Here is a 24,688-nt window from a genome sequence, read left to right on the forward strand (position 1 = left end):
CCTACAACTCTGTAGCTCCTCCCTACCTTCAGGCAGATCAACAATCCCGCCTAACTTGGCATCATCTGCAAACTTACTGAGGGTACACTCGATCCCCTCATCCAGATAATTGATAAAGATATTACAGAGCACACGCTCCAACACTGAGCCTTGGGAGGACACCACTTGTGTCCAGCTGCCAATTGGATTGAACTCTATTCTCCACCACTCTCTGGGCCCGCCCGTCCAGCCAGTTTATTAACCCACAAAGAGTATGCTCATCCAAGCCATGAGCAGTCAGTTTCTCCAGGAGAATGCTGTGGGAAGCAGTGTCAAAACTTTACTAAATTCTGGGTTGACAATGTCCACAGCTCTTCCCTCATCCAGTAAGTGAATCATCTTGTGATAGATCAGGTTAGTCAAGCAGGACCTGCCTTTCATAAACTCATGCTGACTGGACCTGATCACTTGGTTGTCCTGTACGTGCCATGTGATGGCACTCAAGATCTGCGCCATAACCTTCCCTGGCACTGAGGTCAGACTGATAGGCTTGTAGTTCCCTGCAATCTCCTTCTGGCCCTACTTGTAGATGGGTGTCACTTTTGCTAACCTCCAGTCAACAGGGACCTCCCCATTAGCCAGGACTGCTGATAAATGATTGGAAAGTATCTTGGTGAGCACTTCTGCCAGCTCCCTCAGAATTCTTGGATGGAGCCCATCTGGCTCTAGAGAATTGTGCACATCTAATTGGTGCAGTAGTTCATTTACTGTTCCCTCATGGATTATGGGGCCTTGATTCCACTTCCCATCTCTGCCTTCTGGTTCAAGAGGCTGAACACTCAGTGAACTGGTCTTCCTATTAAAGACTGAGGCAAAGGCGGCGCCCCGGATGAATCTCATCCAGCCCCATAGACTTGTATGTGTCCAACTGTTGCAATAGGTCACTGACCATTTTCTTTGGGATTATGGGAACTTCATTCCACTCCCCATCTCTGTCTTCCAGCTCCAGGGGCTGGGCAGTCAGAACAACTGGTCTTACCATTAAAGACTGAGGCAGAGAAAGTATTCAGTACCTCAGCCTTCTACTCATCCTGGGTCACTATGTTTCCCCCAGCATCCAGCAAAGGATGGAGACTCTCCTTAGCTCTCCTTTTGCTGTTAGTGTATTTATAAAAACATTTCTTATTGTCTTTTATGGCAGTGGCCAGATTAATTTCTAGTTGGGCTTCAGCCTTTCTAACTTTCTCCCTGCATACCCTCATGAGATCTTTGCGGTCTTCCAGAGGGGCCTGCCCCTTCTTCCACAGGCCATAGACTTTCCTTTTCTTCCTGAGTTCCAGCCAAAGCTCTCTGTTTAGCCAGGCAGGTCTTCTACCCCACCAGCTCGTCTTTCAGCACATGAGGACAACCTGCTCCTCAGCCTTTAGGAAATCATTCTTGAAGGATGTCCAGCTTTCCTGGACTCCTTTGCCCTTCAGGACTGCCTTCCAAGGGGCTCTGTCAACAGGCCAAAGTTTGCCCTCTGGAAGTCAAAGGTGGCAGTTCTACTGCAGTTCTACCTTCTTACTTCCGCAAGAATTGAAAACTCTACCATCTCATGATCACTATGTCCTAGATGGCCTCCAGCCTTCACATCATCCACAAGTCCTTCTCTGTTTGTGAACAACAGGTCTAGCAGGGAGCCTTCCCTAGTTGGCTCCCTCACCAGCTGTGTCAGGAAGGTCTTTTCCACACAATCCAGGAACCTCCTGGACTGTTACCTCTCTGCTGTATTATATTTCCATCAGACATCTGGTAAGTTGAAGTCCCTCCCAAGAACAAGTGGCAGTGATTGTGGAACTTCTCCCAGCTGCTTATTTCATCTACCTCCTCATCCTGGTTGGGTGGTCTATAACAGACTCCCACCATGATATCTGCCTTATTGGCCTTCCCCCTGATTCTTACCCATAGACACTCAACCCTATTGTCACCATTATTATGTCCAAGACAGTAAGTCTGTAACATCAGGTGGGTGTACGTGCACTCAAGATGAAAAATCTCTCAAAAGGAAGAGTTAAATGTAATTTCACACCCATTAAAATAGTTCCAAATATTCATGCAAAGTTTTAAAAGATTTGACAAAAGGCCAACTGAAATTGGCATAAAGCTTTCCACAGACATTAATAGACATTGATCCAAAACTTCTGTTGTGTTATTTCCCAACTGTCCAGCTCCTAAAAACCACAAATCATTGATTCAAACACATCTTAACAAAAGCTACATTTGCGATCAGCTCCTCATTCGTTCTGCACATGCTCCAAGGCCGCTGGTGATAAGCGAGCTCAAACTAGAAACAACATAGCTGTTAAGAGACTGGGTTATGAGCTCAAGCACAGCGTAACATTTATGTGTCTACATGGTATTTTGTAACATCTAGTCCACAGCCAGCAGCTTGCAGAACAGTGACAGTGATTTCAGATCCGTTTCAAACGCATACTCAGAGAAACCCATGTGGAGATGGCAGTCCCTGTGCATACACTAGCAGCCTGACACAAAATCCTGCCAAGACAGCAGGAAAAGTGCCAGCTGTTTAGAATGGGGTTTGGGTCAAGCCTTGAAAATGGGGTAAAGATACAGTTTTCTTAAATAAGCCAAGGAATCCCAGGAAGAATAAAATCCTGTTAAGTTTGCCAACATTCATCTTATGAATTCGTTTTTCCTCAAAAGCAAGGAAATTCAACCAATACTAGTACAAGGTTGTTCAAAGCAATCCTGCCTCATGTAAATAAAATATTGTTTCTTTAGAGAATGTGTAATGAAGTAGGATCACCTCTTGGGATGGGTTAAGTTGTAGCCTGAAAAATATGCAAGACTACCTTACTATGATCATAAACAAAACTACGTTCAAGAATTACAGCCAGCAGTATAGTACAGCCTGACCTGGAACTGTAGATACCCGATACCATTAACTGACTTTTTGAGAGATGGGTTATTGAGCACCTCTCAGGTTAGGGTCAAAATGTCAATGCTCTGGAAAATATAATCAAAATGAGCAAATTAGGATGTGAAATTAGGTAGAAAAAAAGACAAACAACATACCTGGCAAAGCAGAAAGAAGGATCCGAACTGCCGAAAGTGTTGCTGAGGTGAAAGATATCTTTACCCTTGGGAAGCATCATGAGCAAACAGCCAAACAATGGCAGTAAATCATGGTAATTAAAGAAGTTCATTCCCTCTCTGCTGTGACCTACAGTCCCTTTTCTGGGTGGTAACTGCAAAGGGGACAACAGCAGCTAACAAAGCTGAGGCATATTTTGCTTCCATATGCTGTTTCTGTTCCCCTCAGAAGGGCACTTCACACAGGGGTGCCCATGTTACTGAAACACTGGGTAAATTAAACAAGCTTCTGAGACACAGTGACAGGGACATGACCCATGACTCTCCAACAAAAAGTGAAAAGTCTGGACCCTAAATCCATATGTAGGTTGTTATGATTGACTTCTAAAGAGTGTTAAGCATCCAGGAGCATCCCCTGAGCTGAACATTGTCTCTGCAAACACTCCCAGTGCATGTTTATACCAATTTGGGAAAGAAAATGTTCTGGGAAATGTGAGAATGGACTCTCATGAGGTTTCCAATAATACACATGTATTATTGAAGTCAGATATCCCACGAGTAAGACTCAGAGCATGTTCATTTTTTGATCCAATCCCAAATGAGGCAGCACAAAGGCATGCAAACACACTAAATGAAAGAGAGAATTCAAGTTAACTAAACTCTTCCCTAGCTTTTTGCCAAACAAATTCACCCATCCTTCAGAAAAGTTATCAAGTCTGTACATGGGCAGTCACCGATGACTACCCCAGAGCCAGGGAAGTACAAATGTAATGTTTTATTGGACCGGGTCCTTGGCTGAAGAGAATAGCCTCAGCAGACCTTTACTGACTTTCACCAGATTGGAATATCTGGCTCTGTACCACAGCAAATGTTTAGGTTAAGTTAATGCCCTTTATACACACTGAAATATTTTTATTGTGAAAGAAGCATGAGAATCACTGGTTGCCTATTCTGACTTGAAAATTGTACAACAGACCACATTTTTCTTTAGATTCTAAGTGACTCATAAAAATAACTCAATTTATTCTGTTTTCTAACATAATATAGATTTCTTGCAAATGTAAGATGTTGAGTTCTTAACAATTCAGCAGTTTACTATCTTGGCTGCTCAAAAGAAGTGCTATGCAGAACATTCAGCAATTATTAAAACAAGGTAACAAAATTGCATGCCTTTAATTATTCCTATATGAACAAAGACAGCGTTATCTCTGAATAGTGCCTTTGTGTTTCTGCAGTTGACTGAACTTGTTTAAAATATCCTTATGAAACCCTCTGTCAACATATGGCAAATAAGGAAATATTCTTATTTGTTCCTCCACTTAAGGTAATTGAACCAGTCGCATTGGTATTTAAATGTATTAAATTGGTATTTATTGCAGGGTAATGAGATACTCTAGAACTAACACAAATTTGATTGCTTTGCCACAGATTAAATACTTGCTTGTCAGTACGTGAGGTCCCTCATTTCTCATATTTTGTTTTGGTTTTTTAAATAACAGAAGTAGGCAAGATAAATGTTCAGATGAAAAATACTAACGTAAACTACAGCATTATGACACTAACTGTAAACTAATAATATTTAAGTGCCAAAGGTTTACCAAGCTGCACGCAAGATCACTTCATTGATCAGTGTGGGTCTTTGGCTTGCTATAATGGTTCTGGGAAACAATTAGCTAAAACCAACAGCTCAAATTTAAGCTTGGTAGCTGTACAATCCCTGCAACTGTAAGATAAAATCTATATTTTATTAGTTATGACGGTTCTGAAATCCTCCACAAGGCAAACAGGAAACAGCAGGTTTGTTTTTTGATTGTATTTATGCTTCATTTTTCCTAGAAAGACACAGCCCACTATTTGTCTTGTGCTGTCTTACAGTTGATCAGTTACTTACGGTATATCGAGAATAACAGAACAACTGACTTCAGAAGGTAGCTTAGTTAGTCCCCTAATCTAGCATCCCATGCATCCCATATAACAGTGCACAGCTTAGGAGAATCTTACAGTGCAAGAGCAGGTGTACCTCTGGGAAATTTTGCAGTGTAGAAAATGTAGCCCTCTCTGTCCTCTCATTCTGTGTAACATCACAAAATAAAAGCACCATTTATGTTCCTCTTAAATGTCTGAAATGTGACTTCAGGATGCCTAGACCTTTAACAGACCTTTAGGGTTTTAAGGGTCTTTTCACAGACCTTCGGACAGGGCAGGCTTTCACCCTAAGATTGGCTTGGCAAGAATTATTCATATTGCACAAAAGATTAGGTGCAATGAAAATGTCCTTTGGGTAGAGCTAATCGATTTTATATGATGGAATTCAGATGTACTAATGTTCTAGAGAAAGTGCATGCCTTCTTAATGAATCTTCTGCTCCTATAGTTCTGACAAAGGCAAACCAATAAGATTAGGGTATAGTGACACTGAAAATGAACAATGTAAAAAAAAAGAACTGATGATAAATAACTACAATCAGTACTTGGAAATTTTTTTTTTTACATGTGTACTTAGCATTAACAGATGCTTGCTTGAGTGTTTCTGATCAGGAACATTCCTCCCTATCAGACATGCAACTCCAAACATTGAAAGTCATGAATCAGGCCTTGTGGAAAACAACGCTATAAATTATATAAATTATTTAAAATCATGCCGAAGGGCTTTTCTCTCTGATTTGAACCTTTTCCAACTGAGTTTTTTAAGAGGTTTTTTTTACCCTTTATGATCATGTGCACTAGAATCAAACTTGGGATTTTTTAGCGAAAACACAGCTTTTCCTCTGATGATGAGACTTTGGCAGCTGGACTTTTCAGAAGAACATTTGGTATCATGTGTGAGAGTGGCAGACAAGCCTGAAAGGCTCCCTCTCCTTTACCAGATACCCTGTTGAAGGTGCAGCCAATAGAGAGACACACGTACCCAATGCACCCAACATCACGCAGGGCTAGCTGATGGTAGACCCTTCACACTGTCCCGAGGTCTTGGCTGCAGAATGACTTACACTGACTGCATCAAAGGCCCAAAACAAATGCTCTAGACAGTGGCATTCACTACCCATGCCCACTTTTCCCCAGTGAAGATCCTCCAGATGAAAGCTTCAGCCTGGCAGAGCTGATGCAAATGAATTTGAGAGGGCAGAAGATCTGAGCCTGTCTGACCTGGGATAATTTGCATTCAAACAAAATAAATCCAGCTCAATTCCCAGAGCAATTTTACTTTGCTATGAATAGCTCAGGCAGCTCCAATAGCGAGCAGCTCGGGTTACATCTGATTGCCAGCTGTATTGCTTACTAAGAATTTAGGTCAGTGGTTCCCAACCTTTTAATTTTCCTTGTTGGAGCATACATTGCTATGGATTAGTTACATGAGAGAGTGGTCACGAGGAACTCTGTAGGGAGCAAAGTATCAGCTTTGCTGATATTCCACATAGACAGACATATACATATGTTGAAATATCTATGTGGGAAGGAAAAAGGGAGGGGAACAAAAGAGCTTAGGCCATTAAGGAAATGGAAAACAAGAAGCAAAGGTGGCCCAAGAGTGAGAATGTCAGGCTGGCGCCCAGGTTATCTGAATTAACTCCCAGTTCTTCAGCAATTTAGCTTCTCTGTTCCTTATTTCTCAGTTTTATAGGCTGGATTTTGTAATCAACCCAGGAAATGCAAGAGAGACTTGTGAAGGCTCACATTTGACCCAAGTTGGGCTGTGTTATTAAAACACCGCCATCTTCCTCACTATAGACTGCAGCCTCTCAGTAGCTTGAGCTATGATCCAGTGACCAGTTGCACTAAGCACTAAAGGTCACTGTGCCACCTAGCAGGGCTCCATGCTGGCAAGTACCCCGTTCAAAGACACATTCCTCAAACATGGCTCTGCCCGTGATCTGTCCCTCAGCACATCACTGGATGGGTTTCTGCCATGTGACCCCACTAGCAGGAATAACAATGCTACATGGTATGTGACCCAAAAATACACAGCCACATTCACTGGAATCTGAGAAGGTTGATAGGTTTGCTCATATCTAGGAAATCCCTTGCTATAATGCTTTCTATTTTTCCTAGAAAAAATGCCTACAGAGGAAGTCTGATTACTTAGCATCACTGGGAAAGGAGAAGCAGGAAAGAATAAATTTCATCTTCTTTTGCTGTAATCGCCTCTTTCAAACAGGACCAGCAACCTAGGTGTCTCTGAATCACAATTTTTTTTCCCAAGGAATGGCAAATCAGTAAAACCTTGCCTGGAATACAGGGCAGCAGCATCCCAAAGATCCACCGAGTTAAAATAAGACCTCACCATTTTCTCAGTTTTTCACAACACTAAGAAACCTTTACAACGGCAATTCCACGTAACATTTACATACCCATATAAAACAAACACTCTTAGCATCCAGGTCATAGTTTTAAAGGACATTTGAATAAGAAGTGTGTTAATTGCTAAGATAAATGTGGTAACTTACAACTATATTCCATGCCATGAAAAAGCCTCAAATTATAGGCACCATTTACAGCCATGAAACCAGCCTTCACAGTATGATATTGCCAACTATACCGTGGGTCCAAAGATTTTTTGTTTTCCTTCTGGTAGCCAAATGCTACCAATCCGCATTTCTCAGAGATACTTCACTAATCCTTGTCCTGCTTCAAAACTGCACACTCTCATTCACACTCCTCTCTCCCACAAATGAGCTTATGTTACTACTCTAAGAGAAGAATGCACAAAGGTGAGCATGCTATAACTGCTCTGATGATGTAACTGTGCTGAAACAAAAAGCAGGAAACCTAGGTGGATTTGTCCCAGACTAGAAAAGTTTTTGATACCATTATAAATGAAAGTTTGATAAGAAATAATTTTCAGTACAATTTTTTAACTACAGAAATCTCTGTAGTAGAATTAACTGTGATGACATGCAAACACTGTCACAAAGGGTCCTGGTTTGGTATGAAATAAAAAATAATGCCATAACTGTTTTAAAATGTAAACAGTAATATTGGTCCAGATTTTCAGCATAAAGTGAGGCAAATCCATTCAGCAAACCAATACATCAATGTACATCTCCTGACATCCTGTCTACTGGCTGGGTCAGAGAACAACGCAGAAGTCTAAACCAGTACTTGGAGTGTTAACACAACAGCTTCCAGATATTCAGATCTGTGTTTGACTTGAACTTACTGAACAGCCCTGCAGAACTAAAGTGGTCATGAAAGATTACACCGAGTTTACCATAAGCGGACTTCAGTATAAGCCTGTGAATTATGTGACTGTTTAGCAGGGTTGAGTCTTAAGATGGCATGCGAGCAGTTACTTACATCTTTTCATTGAAGAAATCAGTTCTATTATGCAATTCTGATAATCAGACTAAGGAGAATCTGAGGAGAGGACATAAAGTTTCCCATTTCTACAAAGTCCCGCAGAAACCTATCCAAGAAGGCAGGGCTTTGATTCCTGTGTCCACAAGCACCATTTGCTATGATTTTCGAGCATACAAATAACATTTCTTCATGAAAGCATTTGTACAGTAGAGTGTTTTCAGAGCACTACCTTATGAATCAGGCTCTCAAAATACAGTCTGTGGAGTATCAAAGACCTAAGTAACCCTGTAATGATCTCCAAAAATAGGAAAGATAAAGTGATAAAGGGAAGGTTGTGCCTGAAAGCAACTTTTTCTTCTGTAAGATATTTTTTATATTAAAATGATCCAAGAAATGTAGAAATCAATTTCCACTATGTTAAACACTATAGGCATCCTTATTAAAATAAAAATGCAGTAAAGTCAAGGGAGATACAATTATATGGAATTTGTTGACAGCTGAGCATGCTAAGAATTATAAAAGGATGGTAAAAAAAAATCAGCAGAAGATTTAGGAGGAAAAATTTCCTATGCAGCCTGACCTTCTTTCTGCAATGTATCTCAACAGTAGGTTAAGCAAAGGTCAGGTTAAGCATAGGTTAAGAAAAAAGCTCGAAGAAGAGGAATGTGCTGTCAGAGTCAAAGAGGCTCCAGGACATCAGGGAAGTCTGTGAGAGTTACAGACACTTTAATCCCTTATGTCCCTGGTCCTGAGTGTGCTCTCCGCTCTGTCCTGACAGCACAGAACACAAGACCTGACTTCTCTCCATGCCACTCCACAAGCAGCAGCTGTTCTCTGTGGACTTCAGGCATGACTGGAGAGAAGTGCTGCACAGCTCAGCTGCTGTTGTATCTTGAGCCCTTACTCAGAAATCAGCATACACTTGGTGTGCTGAGAAGTGCTGCATGAGTCAAACAAGTAATGTGTCAAAGCACACCAGCTCCCATGAACAAGAGATAAGTTGTCTACTTTCATAGGCAAGAATTAGAAAAGAGAACAAGGAAAGTGAAAAATGTGGTCCTCCCGTTCTGAGTCGCTCTGAAGATCTGTGTCGCTTGCACAGCCACCGATTTATCATTCTCAGATTCTAACTCCTCTGCTAAATCCTCAAGACCCTCTTTCCTCACTGTAGTGTATCCCTGGTTTTTCCCCAAAATAATCTGGCTCCTCAGTGGCTAACAAAGGGGCATTGCCTGCCAATGGGATGAAGGTAGTCAAGCCCTGTGCGTGCCTACACATTTTCCTATGTAAAATTACATGTGTTTCCAGGAGTTAAAGTGCAATCCTGCCACTTGGTGTGAATTTGCCAGGCTTCATGTATCATGATTACAGATATGGCTGTTCAGGCAATCCATCTGGATCATCACTCATTTACTGCACCTTTTCTTCTTTCCAGGTGGTAAGGTAAACAGAGGGAAAGCCAGAAGGACCTCATGTTGTGAAACATTTCCTCTTTTCACAGCACATTACACTATACACTCCCCCCACAGCATAAAACCAGCAGTGTTAATGTGCTGTGGAAGTAAATTAGTCACAAATAGCACCATAGGGAACATAAATATTTTGAATGTATACCATATAATCAGGAAATGCCCACCCTCTTTATCTGTCAGGAACAAGGAAATTGAAAGCTTTGTAATTTTAAACTGCCCATCAGTTGCTATGAATCAATCAAACATCTTGCTGTGGAGAGCTAGCACACACAAGAATGCTAGAAAGATAAGAGAGGGGTTAAACGACATTCCCCATCCTGTTGAAATAGTTTCAGCCCAAGATTCCACATCTGATCACCACCGTCCAGGGCTTCTCTTTATACACCTCCACCGAACCCTCAAAAGGGCTAGAATAGGGCACTGAACATTCATAGTTTTTCAAATTATTTGTACTGTTTCTAATTCTCACAAATTTCACCGATTCTAAATAAAATTGATTTTTTTCCAAGAGTAAATAAATTATATAAGGGATTTTACAGACTTAAAGGAACTTACTCCTTTAATATATATTAACATATAATGACAGAGTCACGCAAGATGGATATACATCCTCTGCATTATAATTCTTTGCAATAACCCTACACCCATCCACTTGCTACAAAAATCAGAGAAAATCACATCAACCTTCTCTTTAAAATATAAGTCCCTTCCTGGAAGAAACACCAAGGTGTTGACTGAAATTATAATTACTATTTTGCTAGCACATGATATAGTTATTGAATGGCAGAAGAGACAACAGCTGGAAAGAGCACTGACTTGTGCAACTTTATGGAAATATATTAATATTTCACAGACAATAGACACTGAATTGCACTGTCGTTTGTAAAATCAAGATTAAAGGACTGGCACCAATTCAGTGCACTGGTATAGATACGTATATGTACCAATATAAATTTATATTTCTTTTTACTGGAAAGTAAAATGCAGAAAGTCAGGTCCAGAGGCTGAACTGTCATTAAGGGCATGTGGCATACCCATGGTGGTATTTTGGAGCACATGGGCACCATTCAGAGCAAGGCGATGGTGAACAGGAAACAGCCCGATGGGGAAATGCTCCACATCTTCCGCTGTTATACCTAACGCAGAAGTAGGACTGTGGGGGTAGAGGGACCTTTGCTGTGCACAAATGCTAGCTGGCAAAAGACAGACCTTCAATCTCGTTCTGGGTGAGTAACATTTCCTTCTGTTTTGTTTCTCACATTAGATCATGTTCCCAATTTTCCCAAACTGTAATCTTTAAAATTGTTAAATAAATCATGTGAACAGCCACAACAAAAAAAAATATACTATTCCCTCAGCCCTCAAGCTATTTCCAGCTAATTTAGTGTTGTGGTGTTATTCTGCGCACTAGAAAGCTAGTTTTCAAGAAATGCTTGGAAAATTACAACAAAAACAAACTTCTCATGGCACTATAACCCAAAAGCTGAGAACCTGTAAATAGAATCAGTACAATATTCATAGGTCAAGACCAAAGTCTGGCACATTTTTGTTCCCAGCTTCAACTGTCTAAGGCAATCTATCAGCCTGTCTTTCTGATTCGGCTTCTGATCCAACTTGTCCTTTCATTGGTATCTCATCTGTTACACAGGCTGCTGGAGAAGCAAGCCTTCATCACCGCACCGTTAGGCCGATGTTCAATGACACCAGTTGTACGCTGTTCCGTCATGGCTCCCACCCTGTATTTCAGTTCATGCCTGGCCTTCATTACATAGCATCTCTGTGCCTCAGGCAGTTAAAATGACCACCCAGGACTCTCTGGTAAGCAGAGGAATCACAGGAATCAGAAGACTCAATTAACTACTTCTGTAACAGACTACACATTCTCCCCTCTGCAATTACTTGGCTTTTCTACCAAGAGCAGGGGATCAATGAGGTCTTGCCTCCTTCAGGCATTTCCAGGATGATGAGTGATCATATCCTTGCACATTTTTGTAGATCAAAAACTGTGAAGTCCATCATTTGTCTAACAAGAGAAACAAGCCTCAAAAGCCACCTTCCTTTTAGTCCCAGTGCCAGACTGGATTAGGCCAAGTGACCTCTTTACATTTTCTCTTGCCTTCAGAGTTTTTGGTGGCCATTGTGCTTCCTTTACAGCTCAATTGTCCTAATACTCTGGCAGCACAGCAGAATGAGAACAGCTGGCATTAGTACACTGAAAGATAAATGGCAGTGGCAGGCACCAGATGCCAAGCACTTCAGTGCATCTTCTAGCAGCAGTAGAAGCAGTTGGTTCTCTGGGAAACTGCCTGAGCTCCTGCTTCATTTCATTCCTGGCTGTTATTCGTCCAAGTGGTCCATGAGAACAGCATAGGGTCAGTCTGCAGGTGGGTTTCTTTGCCCTTCAAGTAGGTCATTTTCCTCCATCTCACTTCCAATTCAGTGACATCCAATTATACAGCACCACCTTGGTTTATTTACAAGATGTGTTTTGGGGTCTGCCAGTAGAAGTGGATATGCTTCGCTTTCTTGATGAGCCAGTGGTACTCTCCATTTGCAAAATGTCTTTCTAAACCAAATAGTAACTGTAATACTGTTTCCCAAAGAAACGGTGTGCCCCTTGACTCAAGGGCCAAGATTACGTACAGAGGAAGAAAAGAGAACTCTCCTGAGGCCAGGTTCTGATCCAAAGCAGTCAGTGTAAAACATTTTACTCACTACAAACTTGTACTTGTCAATGAAAGTGTGCTGCAGGAATTAGTAGTTATCAGCCACTCACTTGTGTCTCAGCGTGGAAATTGTCCTTTTCCTTTGCTCAAGCTTTTGCTGTGAGGCAGTATAACAATCCAATCGGCAGTACCTGATGTTGGAAGTGCAAAAAATATCCATATGGCCTTCCGCATGGCTTCTAGCATGAAGAGAAACCAGCAAACAGGAAAAAATGGGAGGCTGGAGGTACTGTTGTGGTAGGCTGCTCTCTACAGTGATTTCCCAGACATCTATTGCAAACAATGTAACACAGAGTGGACTACAAGGAATGATCCATTGTCAGAAAAAGTAGCAAAAAAGTGCAAAAGTGACAGAAGCAATTTCCTTGTCCATACTATAATCATCCACAGTGAGCTGCAAAAAAATGCATCTCGGCCCTAGTCCCAAATGGGTATTTTAATCTTTATCTTATACTTGCGTCTAACCAAACAAAGAGCACATCATTCTGTCAAAAAGAAACAAAACCAGGTAGCCACATCTTTAGATAAGTTTAAACCTTCTCCAACACTGTGTTACAGCATTGATACCTATCATGTACTACAACCACGATATACTTTAATTATAATACTAATTTAAAATATTTCTTGAGGTTTAGTCTAGCCTGATTTGAATATGTATTTGATGACTTCCTCCCAAAAAACAAATGAGTGTGGCATAACACGAGCCTGCTCTAGACAGACTTATTTTTAAATGTTCACTCTTTTCACTGAAGTGCAATACTTCTCAAGAAGAAAAAGCAAATCTGGTTTTAATTTCTTGATTTACAAAAAAATTATTCTGGTGTTACATAAATTATATATCTTGTGGCAAAGAAACTGCATATCTGAAGAGTAATCCATGTTTCATTAGTTTGTGTATTCTGCCACAGAATATAGCATTACGTTCTTAAATTAGTTGGAAGCCACACTGTGCTTCAGAGTATAAAAACAAAAGTGAGGGCTCAAGCTAGGTCAAGCATATTTTGTATAGGTCCATTAAAAATCTCATTCCATTAATATTAATAAAGACGTTGAGACACAAAAGTCCTTCAATTAACATATATTAGGCAGGCAGGCACAAGCATTCGAGTGATCCCACTGTGAACAGCAAGAATCCAGTCCTCAAAGAATAAAGCCATGAGTGTGCTGTGTACATAGAGGGGCAGCTAGAAATGCTAATGCCACAGAAGAGTGAAAAGGCAACAACCTATTGTCTGTGCAAGTAAATATCACTTTATTGCCTCAGCTTCCTCTTCTATTAAGCAGGTTTGTGCTGGGCCTTGTTACCCCAGTAAGAATAACTTCAAGACCTATTATCTTTGTCATCAAACTTTTTTCTTTCACGATTTTTTGGCAGGAACTAGTTGGACAGGCACATATGGGATTCAGGAAGAGGATTTTCATCTGACTATACAGCTTGTTTGTAGATTTCCCTAGCTTATGAGCTAACATTGTAAAAAAGAAATTAACTTCCATGTTCCAGAAATTACTCTGGACAATAATCGTTCCCACGGTACTGAGCTTCAACCATCAAGACTCATTCACTTGCCTATGACCTGATTATTTGACATTTCTTCACCCTCATTCTTAGTGACTTCCGAGCATGATAAACAATAAAAGGTTACTGATGTCAACCTATTACGAGCCAGGATGCTGTTCTCCTCTAATACACAGTAAAGCCAGTACTGAAGCTTAATTAATACATGTTTGTAAATTGTGCTGAGCTGCAAGGCATTATGATTCCAGGTTTCTTCTGTAAATGTTTACTTCGAAGCTTTAGTCAATGCTCTACTGTTTGAACCAAAGATAAGTTCTGCTTCCATCAGCTATTCACATAGCTGGTCAAATCACTGTCAGAGCAAATCAATAGGAAATTCCTTTAGCATAGTGTAATTTATGGTAGACCTGCAGCAACAGAATTGGGATTAAAATGGGATAAGAAAAGGCAAGAAAGAACCAACATTTCTGCTCCCAGTGACATGATCAAAAAGACAGAGGAAAACCTTGTTTGTAATGTAATTATCCATTAAAGTTCAATTCAGATACCATTTAAGGGCTAGTCAGACTCTTCCTAACAGAAAACGAGTGATTTTTAGAGAAAAGATACTCCTCTGAGTTTCAGCTGATAAAACTCACTGTAGGTCCACCCGCTAGTTTGTCCTGCAGAGATAACTCGGTTTAACCCCTCTCCTGCCAGCTCACTAGAAAAAAACGTTACCAAGTGAGGCACACAGAGCTAACAGCTTCTGAATGCGACCAGGAGTCAAGTCCTGTAAGTCAGCATTTCATTCTCTCCTGAGCATGAGTACTAAGATGCAAACAGCTCTGAAAATGTCTTAAAGAACTGACTGATATATTATTGTCATCACAGCTCTGGATGCCTTTGTCTACAACTGCCCCAGCTTCATCTTGTTCTTGCATCCATGGGCTGCAAATTTCAAACCCACAGACATTGAAAACAGTCTTAGACCTCCTCTCACTGTCTGCAGTACTACGCAGCAGTCCCAGCGATCAATCTACCATCTCTTTCAAAGAGTATGGGTCACACCATGAATTAGAAACGCAAACCCTTCCCTAAACAGTTGCAAATTAGAAAACATTACCTTAAATATCTCATACACTTAAACACAACTGCAACAAACAAAAACCATAGGTGTCAAAATGACTGAGGAACTTACGGAGCTGGTAACAAACTTCCAGTGACCATCTAGACCAGTAATGACTGGGCAGCTTACGTTGAATCAAATTCAAGTTCCCAACTGAGTACAAGTGTGCAAATCACAAAACTGTCGTCATAATGAGGTTGTGATACCACTGTTTGCTCAAATTAAGTGGACTGTGCAGCAGGGCCAGGGCACAACCAAGACACTCCCATGTGTCAGGTACAGCGCTCTAGGTGTGGGCTGCTTGAGTAGGACCTGAACTACAATTTCACAGACTGTCATTGTGTTTTGGGTAAAAAAAGTCTTTACACTCCAGCTCTGCAAACCTGGTATCTTCCTCAAACACTTCTGAAGTAGAGGAAGAAGGGGAAAAGAAATAAAACCTTGCTTAGGTTAATTATTAGTGACTGAAATCTGCTATTAGTTATTAGAATCTGCCTCTAAAAAGACAAATATTTTAGTTGTTCAGCAGTTTGCAACTGCTCAGAAGAAATGCTGTTGCATTTCAACAGCAGAAACAGTGTGGTCCAAATGAAAATAGTGGTGCTGAAAATAAAAATCCTCATTTACATCAAAGACATCCTGTTATGAAGAGGTCAAGTCTGTGCAGACAGGTCATCCTCTCCTGACCCTTATGCGGGCATTTGACTATAAGCCTCTCTCTAATGGACTAGAGAAAGTGTGGGAACTAAGCTTTGTGGAAAGACTTTGCTACAGCAAGAAAAATACTGATGTTTCAAGTACAGATAGCATTTACTAATTCCTTTAGAAGTTACAGTAAGACTTAACAAGAAAGGCCAGATGAACCGTCTGTCTGTGTACAAGTGGATGGCTCCCTGTTTCTGGAACTGTATTAGGGGCGCAAGCAGCAGTGCTCCCAACAGCCTGAAGCTTGGTCTGAAATACACCCATGAACAATTTCCATGCTCTTCCTGCCAGCCGAGCAATAATGGAGCAGTCAAAAAAGACTGAGAGGACCCGCTCCTGTGGGCAGTCTTGCAAGCTGTTCTGCATCCACAGCCCACAGGCTGATGGAGCCAAAGTGCTCTCGGTGACACAGTATTTCCTCTATGTATGTCCCAGGTTTTTTAATATAAAACCTGGAAGCAATGCAACCTCTCTTATTTTTCCTGTCCAGCAAAAGCAGATTATTTCTCTATCACTCATCCTGTCTGATTCCATTTTTTACCCATCAGGAATCAGTAGGGTCAAAACACCTGGGATAACACTGTCTTTGTCTTGCAGAGCTAAAGCCAGAGTTAAACAGAAAGCTTATCGGACAGATATGGAGAAGGGCATTCTGTAATCTAATCACACAATTCATTCCCCATCAGCAGTCAATTCAAGGCTGAGACCAGAAACGGTGTACTGTATTTGTCTAATATAACTTAAACATCTTCAAGAAGATTTTTTTTCCCATTGTCACCTCATTTTCCTGTCAAGATTTTTATTATTTTCACCTTTACCGTATTATGGAGTGAATAATGGCAAAATGTCCATCAAAAAAAGTAGACGAAATTATAATCCTAGACAACACAGTTCGTCTTCTATAGAGGATGGAGATGTAATGGCGTGTGAATACAAAAAGGTCAAAGAACTCATACGCCAAGATGTTGTTCATGTTGTGCTGGCATAATGGCAGAAAATGTAGGATTTGTATATTGGCTTGTGGATGGACTACAAATAGTTTTGAGAATGAGTCAGATCACCAGTTCTCTACTTATTTTCTTTTCAAGGTCCCACTGGGCCGAATTTTGTCCTATTTTTTACAGCTGTAGGTTTCTAAAGTAACCTTGTGGAGAACAGCAATTATTTTGTACTTTTACCAGTAGTCTGGCTCACTGATTTTGGTGGGAATTTGTCTGCATAAGAACCTTGGGATTTGTCTCAACATATTTAATTGGGATTAAAGTGTGAGCTCTAAGAATAAGAGGCTGTTGTTAGCATGAACTTAAATAATGCTCATGCAGGATGCAATTAAACGACTACAAAGAATGGGTACCTGAGTTGCCTTGCCTGCCTGCCTTTTAGGTGGCTAGACTGCATTAAGAAGCTTTAATTTTGTGGCTTCTTTGATATTTTGAGCAGAATCCTGCCCTCAGACATGCACACACAACTTCTATTGAATTAATACATCTCCTGTTTATCTATCAGTGCTACGTCTAACCCTTTCTCCAGTCGCAGACTCCTCTGACAGCTCAAGAGTGTAACATGATTCATCCTTCCCTCCTCTTTCTCTTCCCTTGACTAGACACTAACAAACACAACAGAACTTGAGACAAGAGAAAGAGGCCCCTTATAATGAGAGGTTCAATCACATCTTTACCAAAAACAAAAGAGGGCAGCAGCTAGAGCATGAAGCTGACTCTACTCTTCTAATTGAGGTGCATAAATAAAAGGGAGAGAATGGCCCACATTCACCTCCAGTGTAAGCAGGTGCAGCCTCTCAGGCCTCCATGTGTTTGCTTACGGCTGGATTTGGCCTGAACAATAAAACAGTGTATCATGTCGTTTTAAAGGACCTGAACTGTACTGATTTTTTCTTTGACCCAAAAGACCGTGCATGCCTCCTCTGTGATGTAATGGCCCAAGAGTTCCTTGATGTTGTACTTATGTTTTTTCCTCCGAGCGCACGCTTTGAACTTGCTATATACTCTCACCTGTTTCCACCAAATAGCAGCAACATCCCCATCAATGCTCTATCATAAAATACCCATTCATTATGTTCACTATTTTCTATGTTGTGGAATACAGTGTAAACTTGTTTGATGTCATAAGAGAGAGTTCTTGTTCACAAGGGGAACGTGACTTCTCCTCCTAAATGCACTGTTATAAATTACTTTTAAGAATGTCTCTAGAACACAACTGGAGTACTGACAACTCTGGGGTTCTCTTGTATTCTGCCCTGATTTACTGTGTGACTGCAAACAACTCACTTTATACAAGAGATTATGTACACATAGACCTAACATAAGGAGACGGAAAGGAGGCAAAACATAGTGTATAAAGAGAGACAAACAACACACAGTTTATACACAAACTAGGAAGACAGTAGTAAGGCTTTCAGAGACAAATGTCATCATGAAAGTATAGTTAAAGATGGTGAACTTACAACAGACAGCTGTTTTTAATGCAGATGAGAGAGCACAACATGCGGACAAGGGGGCAAGAGGAATGAGGCAGCAATATAGGTGTGGCCACACTAAGTCGTAAAAGTAATTTCTTATTCTAACAATGGCCAGCACCACCTCCATCAGAAAAACTAAAAAACCCCTGCATTCTGTGGATTTGGCATAGTCTGCCTCCCAATCAGATAGCTAAAGGCAATTATAAGTAATAATGTATTACTAAATACTAATAGCAATACAAACATATCATTAGAATAGGTAAAAATCAGCTCAATTTTTTGGAAAAAAATTGAATTGGGAAGAATGAACAGCTTAGAGAACACAAACAGAGAATGAAGCAGAAAGGCAAATGAGTGGCCTGGATGTATCAATTGGGAGAGCACAAAAGATTGAAGGAAACTCCAAGAAGTCCTGCTGGAGTAACAGAAGGGTTTTATTAAAAGTAATAATGAATATCAGTGGAGAAAGGAGTTGAAAATTTTGCATCCCTCTTGTAAGTATTTTTGATAAAATGACTGAGCAAATCTGTGTGAGGTACAACATAAGTCTGAATTTTAATAAATCTGTCATACGCTTTTATTGCCAAGTAAGTATGATGTTGCTACTCAATGCCTGATGGTGAAACAGACACTTAGGAAGATCTAAACAAGATTTCATGCATATAAGATAATTTGATTTTAAAAAATAAAATAAAAACACAGCTTTCTTGCTGCATAATAAACACTCCAGGAAGTAAAGGATGCTGACTGAAACAGGAAAGGGCCAAAGACAGATGAAAGCAAGTTTCCTGTTGAAAACAGGCAAGATATAGTACTACAATACTCATAGTAAACTTGTACACATTCTTCTAAAATGCTAGCAATGTATTAGAGTACTTATTCAGATAAAGAGCATAGATCCAGTGCCTTCTAGCACATCAAGAAAATTCTGCTGACTGTTGGAAATATTTGGTCACAAATCAACAAATCAGCATAAAAATGTGGGGCCTTACTGTCAACTAAGCTATTAAAATGTAAGTAAGATACACACATCTCTTGATAGATCTAAACTAAAGCAACAAATTCTTGCTCCTTTCCAGTGCTAAGTTAAGGTCATTCTGCCTAACAAACCATTTCCTATAGACTCTCTCAAAAGTCTACTCTGCAGGCAACGGCAGATAACAGACAGCTGAATGACTGAATACTCTAGGTCATCCAAAAAATTAGATCAAAGAGTCCCTGTAGTCTATTGAAAAGCAATTGCTTCCAAATCACATTGTGGTGTTCCAGGCTTGAAAGAATGGGTCACTGCAGTTTTATTGTAGAGAAGCTATTGCTAATGAAAGGAACAATGGAAAGATTAGTGCTACCAACCATATAGAAGAAACACCACTTTCGGTTTAATTGCAGTGAACAAAGCACATAGGAAAGAAGGGCAACCAAGTGACAAAAGTAGTTGGTGCAAAGAGGATATAGAAGCTATTCACAAGGTTCTCTTGATCAGAGCACAGTGTCCAGACTTAACATATGATTACTGAATTTGGATCACAGTAAAAAATGACGTGGTTGTCATTACAGACAGCTGACAACACATTAGGGTGGCAGCCTTGCAAACTGAAAGACTAAGAATCCTGTTCATAATTTGCCTGGGATTCATTAGATACACTGAAATTAATAAACGAATACGGAAAAAGCAACAATTATGTTTTATTTGTGATACCTACTCTGCAGGAGATTATTATAAGTAAAGGTTTACTTCATTTACCAGTCTAAAATAACAACTTTAGGTGAAATCTATTGAACCTTGGAACTCACTAGAGAAAGGGAGAGATTCTAATTGGTGATAACATAAGTACTGAAAAAGGTTCTGCCATAGTAAATTTTTTCATGCCACAATATTTATTCTCTTTTGATCAGTTTCCGGATCTTTTCTAAGTGAAGCTTCCCAGTCATAACAATCTCTGTGTCGAGACAGTGGTAAAAGATCCATTTCAGTCTCAGTTAAGATCACCACACTCTGTTTCTCTGTGACCTGAGGCAGACTTGAACCTTCCTTCTTCAGACAAGAATTGACAAGCCCAGCTTCACTTAAAAAACAAAAGTATGGTAAAAACCAAAATGTGACCAAAAGGGGAGATCGCCCAAACTGTAACTGTTGTGTGTAGGTAGAGCACTTCTCTAAGAGTAAAAGACAAGCACTGCAATAAGTGAAAACAGTTTTTTCCTTAATAAATATAGGAAAAGCTAGCAGTTGTGAAGATGAAGCTTCCACAGAAACAATGAAGCGCATCCAGTATTAACAGCTCAGCACTACAAACACAACTTAAAAAAACAAAAGAAAACTTAATTCCGGTTCCTGGCACGTGCTCCAAAGTCACGTTTGCAACTGTTCAAATGAATTGTAAGATACTAATTCCTCTAACTTGCTGAGAAAAAAAAAACTAGAGCATTCAAAATACAATCCAGATTACTTCAACCAGTTACCAGTATTCAAAAGCCCTTCCTAATGAGCCACCCTCTTCTCAAGTCACTGATTACTATTTCAAAGGAAACTCTAGGTGTCTCAAGTGCTTCTTTTTCGGTCCTGTCACACAGTTTAATAGCCCTTATGGACAAGTACCTTTGCAAAACAGACTTCTAGAGGGTGACCCAACATATCCTCTGGACCTTAGTCAACCACAAAGCACAGATAGCTTCCCAACCTAACACTCAAATGTCACTGCTTTAATCTAATCCATAGGAGATTGCTTTGCAAGTACAACGGCTTAAGCCTTAAAAGCATCAATAATAATTAATTCTGTAGACAATTCTTCTGAATTACACCAGTAAAGACTTCTCTGCAGGCAATGAGCACTGTCAAACACGTTTGGAAAAAATCATTTGTGAGTAATTTTTCATAAACTTGGATGACAGCCATAAATGGAAAATATGCAAAGATAATACTTAACACATTCATAAGAGATCAACTAATCAAGACTGTCAAACCCAAATAAGCCTGGAATTGTCAAAGAAAACAAAGGGAAATTTGTTCATAACTCCTACAGAGCTAGGAAATTCCCTCTTCCTTAAAGCAGTTGACAAACCTAGGTATAATATTTTTTTCTTACAAGCTTATGGATTGATGGTTTTTTCCTTTATTCATAGTAGTTCACAAAGGCAAGAAGAGCATTTACTTAAGAGCAAGCAAAAACGTATGAACTATCACAAACGAAATCTTCTGTGGGATGATTACTAAGATTACCAGCCAGTCATCTGGGTTTTTTTCCTGAAAGACTGTGATCAAAAAATACAAAGGTTGTCATGCAGTTCATTGGCTATAACTAAACATCTTCTGTTAAATGCAATAACAACCGGTGGTATTAGGAAAATCACCAAATGCTGTATGGTATCCTGAATATTGTATGAATCACATACCTTCAGCTACTGTTCCACGTATGAAAATACTTTTAATGCTGTTTTAAACAAACACTTACCAAGCCTACACACGTAGACAGTGCTACTGAAGAGGTGCTATCATTCCTTATAAATCCCTGGTAGAAACACTGCTCAATTTCATGTTCCTGAGAATGTGAGACTCCATTTTTCCCAAGTACCTGAACAATAAAACTGTTGCTTAAAATGGTCGAAGGTTTAAGTTCTAAGTGAAGTTCCTGTCCAAATGCTGAAAATTTGTAGTGCAAGGAACTCTTTGAACTCTGAGTTGATCTCTTTCTCCTAGTACTGTGCAAAACATCATGTGAAATGTATGATCCACTGGAATCCACTTTGACAGGTGTCACAAATACATAATCTGTAACAATAAAAAGTCAATCATCAGCTTCTGTATTCAACAAGTAAGGTAAAGTGTCATTCTAACATGGAAAGCATCAGGTTTCACCATGGCATGAAGCATTCCCTCATTCAGAGAAGGGCCTGAAAGCTCTGCAGGCTATGTATGTATAGTCCTGACTGCATAAATTCCCCTGTTAAGTCACACGGGCTCTCAAACTGTGTTTGTTTCCTTTCTGCCCCACTGAGAGGTACAGACTAACTAGCATAGCTGTGAACATTCCCACAATCACTCTTCTGAAGACATTTGTCATCACCAGCAGATCTGTAGACTTTTCCCGCCCCCTATATTAATTGCTGTCAAACGCGAAGGCCACTCGGGTTTGAGAGGTTTTTTCCTTCCCTAAGAATGCAACAAACATTATATCACTGGAAGGGTAACCACAACGGAGACTTTGTAGAACTGTACCACTTGTTCAAATGGATTAAAGGATTAATTTATTAATGCCATAACTGAGTGGGACCTCATCTCTTTGTAGCGACTTGATTAGACCGGGCTTCAAATTGTAACGGACCTTCAGCAGAAAGAGATTACATCCTACCTGATAACCTTTAGACAGCCATTGCTAATTGCATGTCAAATAAGTTTATTGTTTTGGATGCAACATCTGAAAAATTGCAAAACTATTTGTGAAGAGAAGACTAAGATCTACTCATAAGCACCTACAAAAAGAAAAAATAGAGGCCACAATTCAGCTTGCTGTATGGGCAGGTGCCTAGCATGAACTGCTCTGCCACTGCTCTTGATCTAGCCATACAGGGATTACCTGCATCCTGGAAGCTGGGTCTGAATTTTAGCCATTTGCTGAACTAGGATCGTGTAACCTATTCTTGTTTACATGAGTAATTATGCTGAATAAACTGCTTCCCAACTTCATTTCACTTTTGAGCTGTATTTTTGTGTGAACGCTTAAAGATGTCCATGCATTTGACAGTAAAACAGTTCATTTCTCTTCTTAAATTGAAATAACACTGCAGAAAAAGAACACACACACCCCCGCTCTTGTGTTGTAACAGATGTTGCAAAAACTATCAATCTCTTTGCCTGAATGGACTCTACTGGACACAAACTAAACTGAAAACGTAACCAGTGATTGGTTGTTTTTCTTTAGACAGTGGAAACAATACATCAAGAACTTTCACTTTCCTCCCGGGGTGTTAATCAGTGGCAGAAGCTGAGGATGCTAAGCCGGCTGGTGGCCAAAAAAACGCAAGCAGCTGCTGGAGAGAGGGAATCCCCCAGTGAGCAGACGGTAGGGTGCAAGAGGGTTTTCCTCTCTACACCCTGGTGTGGTTCTCTATTGTACTTTGTTTCCACTAACACCCAATAAAAAGAATATACTGCACTTCAAACTTCCCAGAGCCATCGGCATCCAAGTGTTAGTCTTTGCAACCTGGGAACAAACAGCTCCTGAGCTCTCTCACCAGTCCTTTCCGCCAGGTTTGTTTCCCCTCAGCCTGCACTGCACAGCTTCTTCCGTGCTCCCATACGAGTCTTCTCATCACTTCTGTCTCATTGCTTCTGTAACAGCCACACGAGGTTTTGTTGTGGCTACACACACATTCATCTTTCTAATCACACATGTAAACGTGGATGTATTTACCATCTCATTCATTTGCTTTGCTGTTACATATTGTTCCTTTTAGCTTTTGCAAACAGGGTTTAACAAGTTAATCTCTGCCCATGGTTAAGCTATTTTACAGCAACCAACTTGCTTTCACTTTATGTTCCCCGAACAGTGCAGCTTCTTCCCCTTAAATGCTCAGTCCACCAAAAAAAGCATCCATGCAAATGTTCATATACATAGACAGAGAAAGAGTTATACAAACCATGGTTCAATTCACTGATGCTGTCACTGGTTAAAGTTGCTGCATGAGACGTGCAACAGAGGCAGCACAGCTGAAGGGTCTGCAAGAGAAAAAAAACAACAGAGAGAGAGAAAAGGAGTATTGGGCGAGATATACTTGACAAGGGAAGGCAAAAAGACAAGGCACCAGAAACTGTGCAGTAACCTGGTATGAAAGTACACAGGGCGACTGCAAAAGAAAGTGCTCTCGACCTGCCTTTACAGCGCTTCCAGTGCAACAGAGGCAGCACAGCTGAAGGGTCTGCAAGAGAAAAAAAACAACAGAGAGAGAGAAAAGGAGTATTGGGCGAGATATACTTGACAAGGGAAGGCAAAAAGACAAGGCACCAGAAACTGTGCAGTAACCTGGTATGAAAGTACACAGGGCGACTGCAAAAGAAAGTGCTCTCGACCTGCCTTTACAGCGCTTCCAAGACTCCAAAGCCACGAGAGAGTCGGGAATTGCATGGAGCTGCCGCTGAGAATCGCAACAGGTAAAGTCCAGACGACCAGCAGGAGACAGTCCATGTTCCGCCGTGCACCTGGTGTGCTACCTGCTCCCCGAAGCGTGCGGCGGGCGAGCCCGGATCCCCCGCATGGTCACCTGGGCTCTGCCCCGCAGCAGCTCCGGCGACCGGCTCGCAGCGCCGCGCCCC

The 24,688-nt window shown here is 40.6% G+C and overlaps 1 protein-coding gene across 1 annotated transcript in view; it reads right to left on the minus strand.

Moving 5' to 3' along the window:
• Nucleotides 1-24,560, minus strand: part of ADAMTS18 (ADAM metallopeptidase with thrombospondin type 1 motif, 18) — an 80,103-nt gene extending 55,543 nt beyond the window's left edge. The window contains exons 1-3 of the mRNA XM_010144918.1: nucleotides 24,456-24,560; nucleotides 24,016-24,094; nucleotides 21,831-22,147 (exon numbers count right to left, since the gene is read on the minus strand). Coding sequence (XP_010143220.1) covers nucleotides 21,831-22,147; nucleotides 24,016-24,094; nucleotides 24,456-24,560 — 501 coding nt within the window. The remainder of the gene's footprint in view (nucleotides 1-21,830; nucleotides 22,148-24,015; nucleotides 24,095-24,455) is intronic.
• Nucleotides 24,561-24,688: the final 128 nt, after the last annotated feature.

Source organism: Buceros rhinoceros, unplaced genomic scaffold (assembly GCF_000710305.1).
Source record: "Buceros rhinoceros silvestris isolate BGI_N320 unplaced genomic scaffold, ASM71030v1 scaffold7531, whole genome shotgun sequence".
Taxonomy (NCBI): domain Eukaryota; kingdom Metazoa; phylum Chordata; class Aves; order Bucerotiformes; family Bucerotidae; genus Buceros; species Buceros rhinoceros.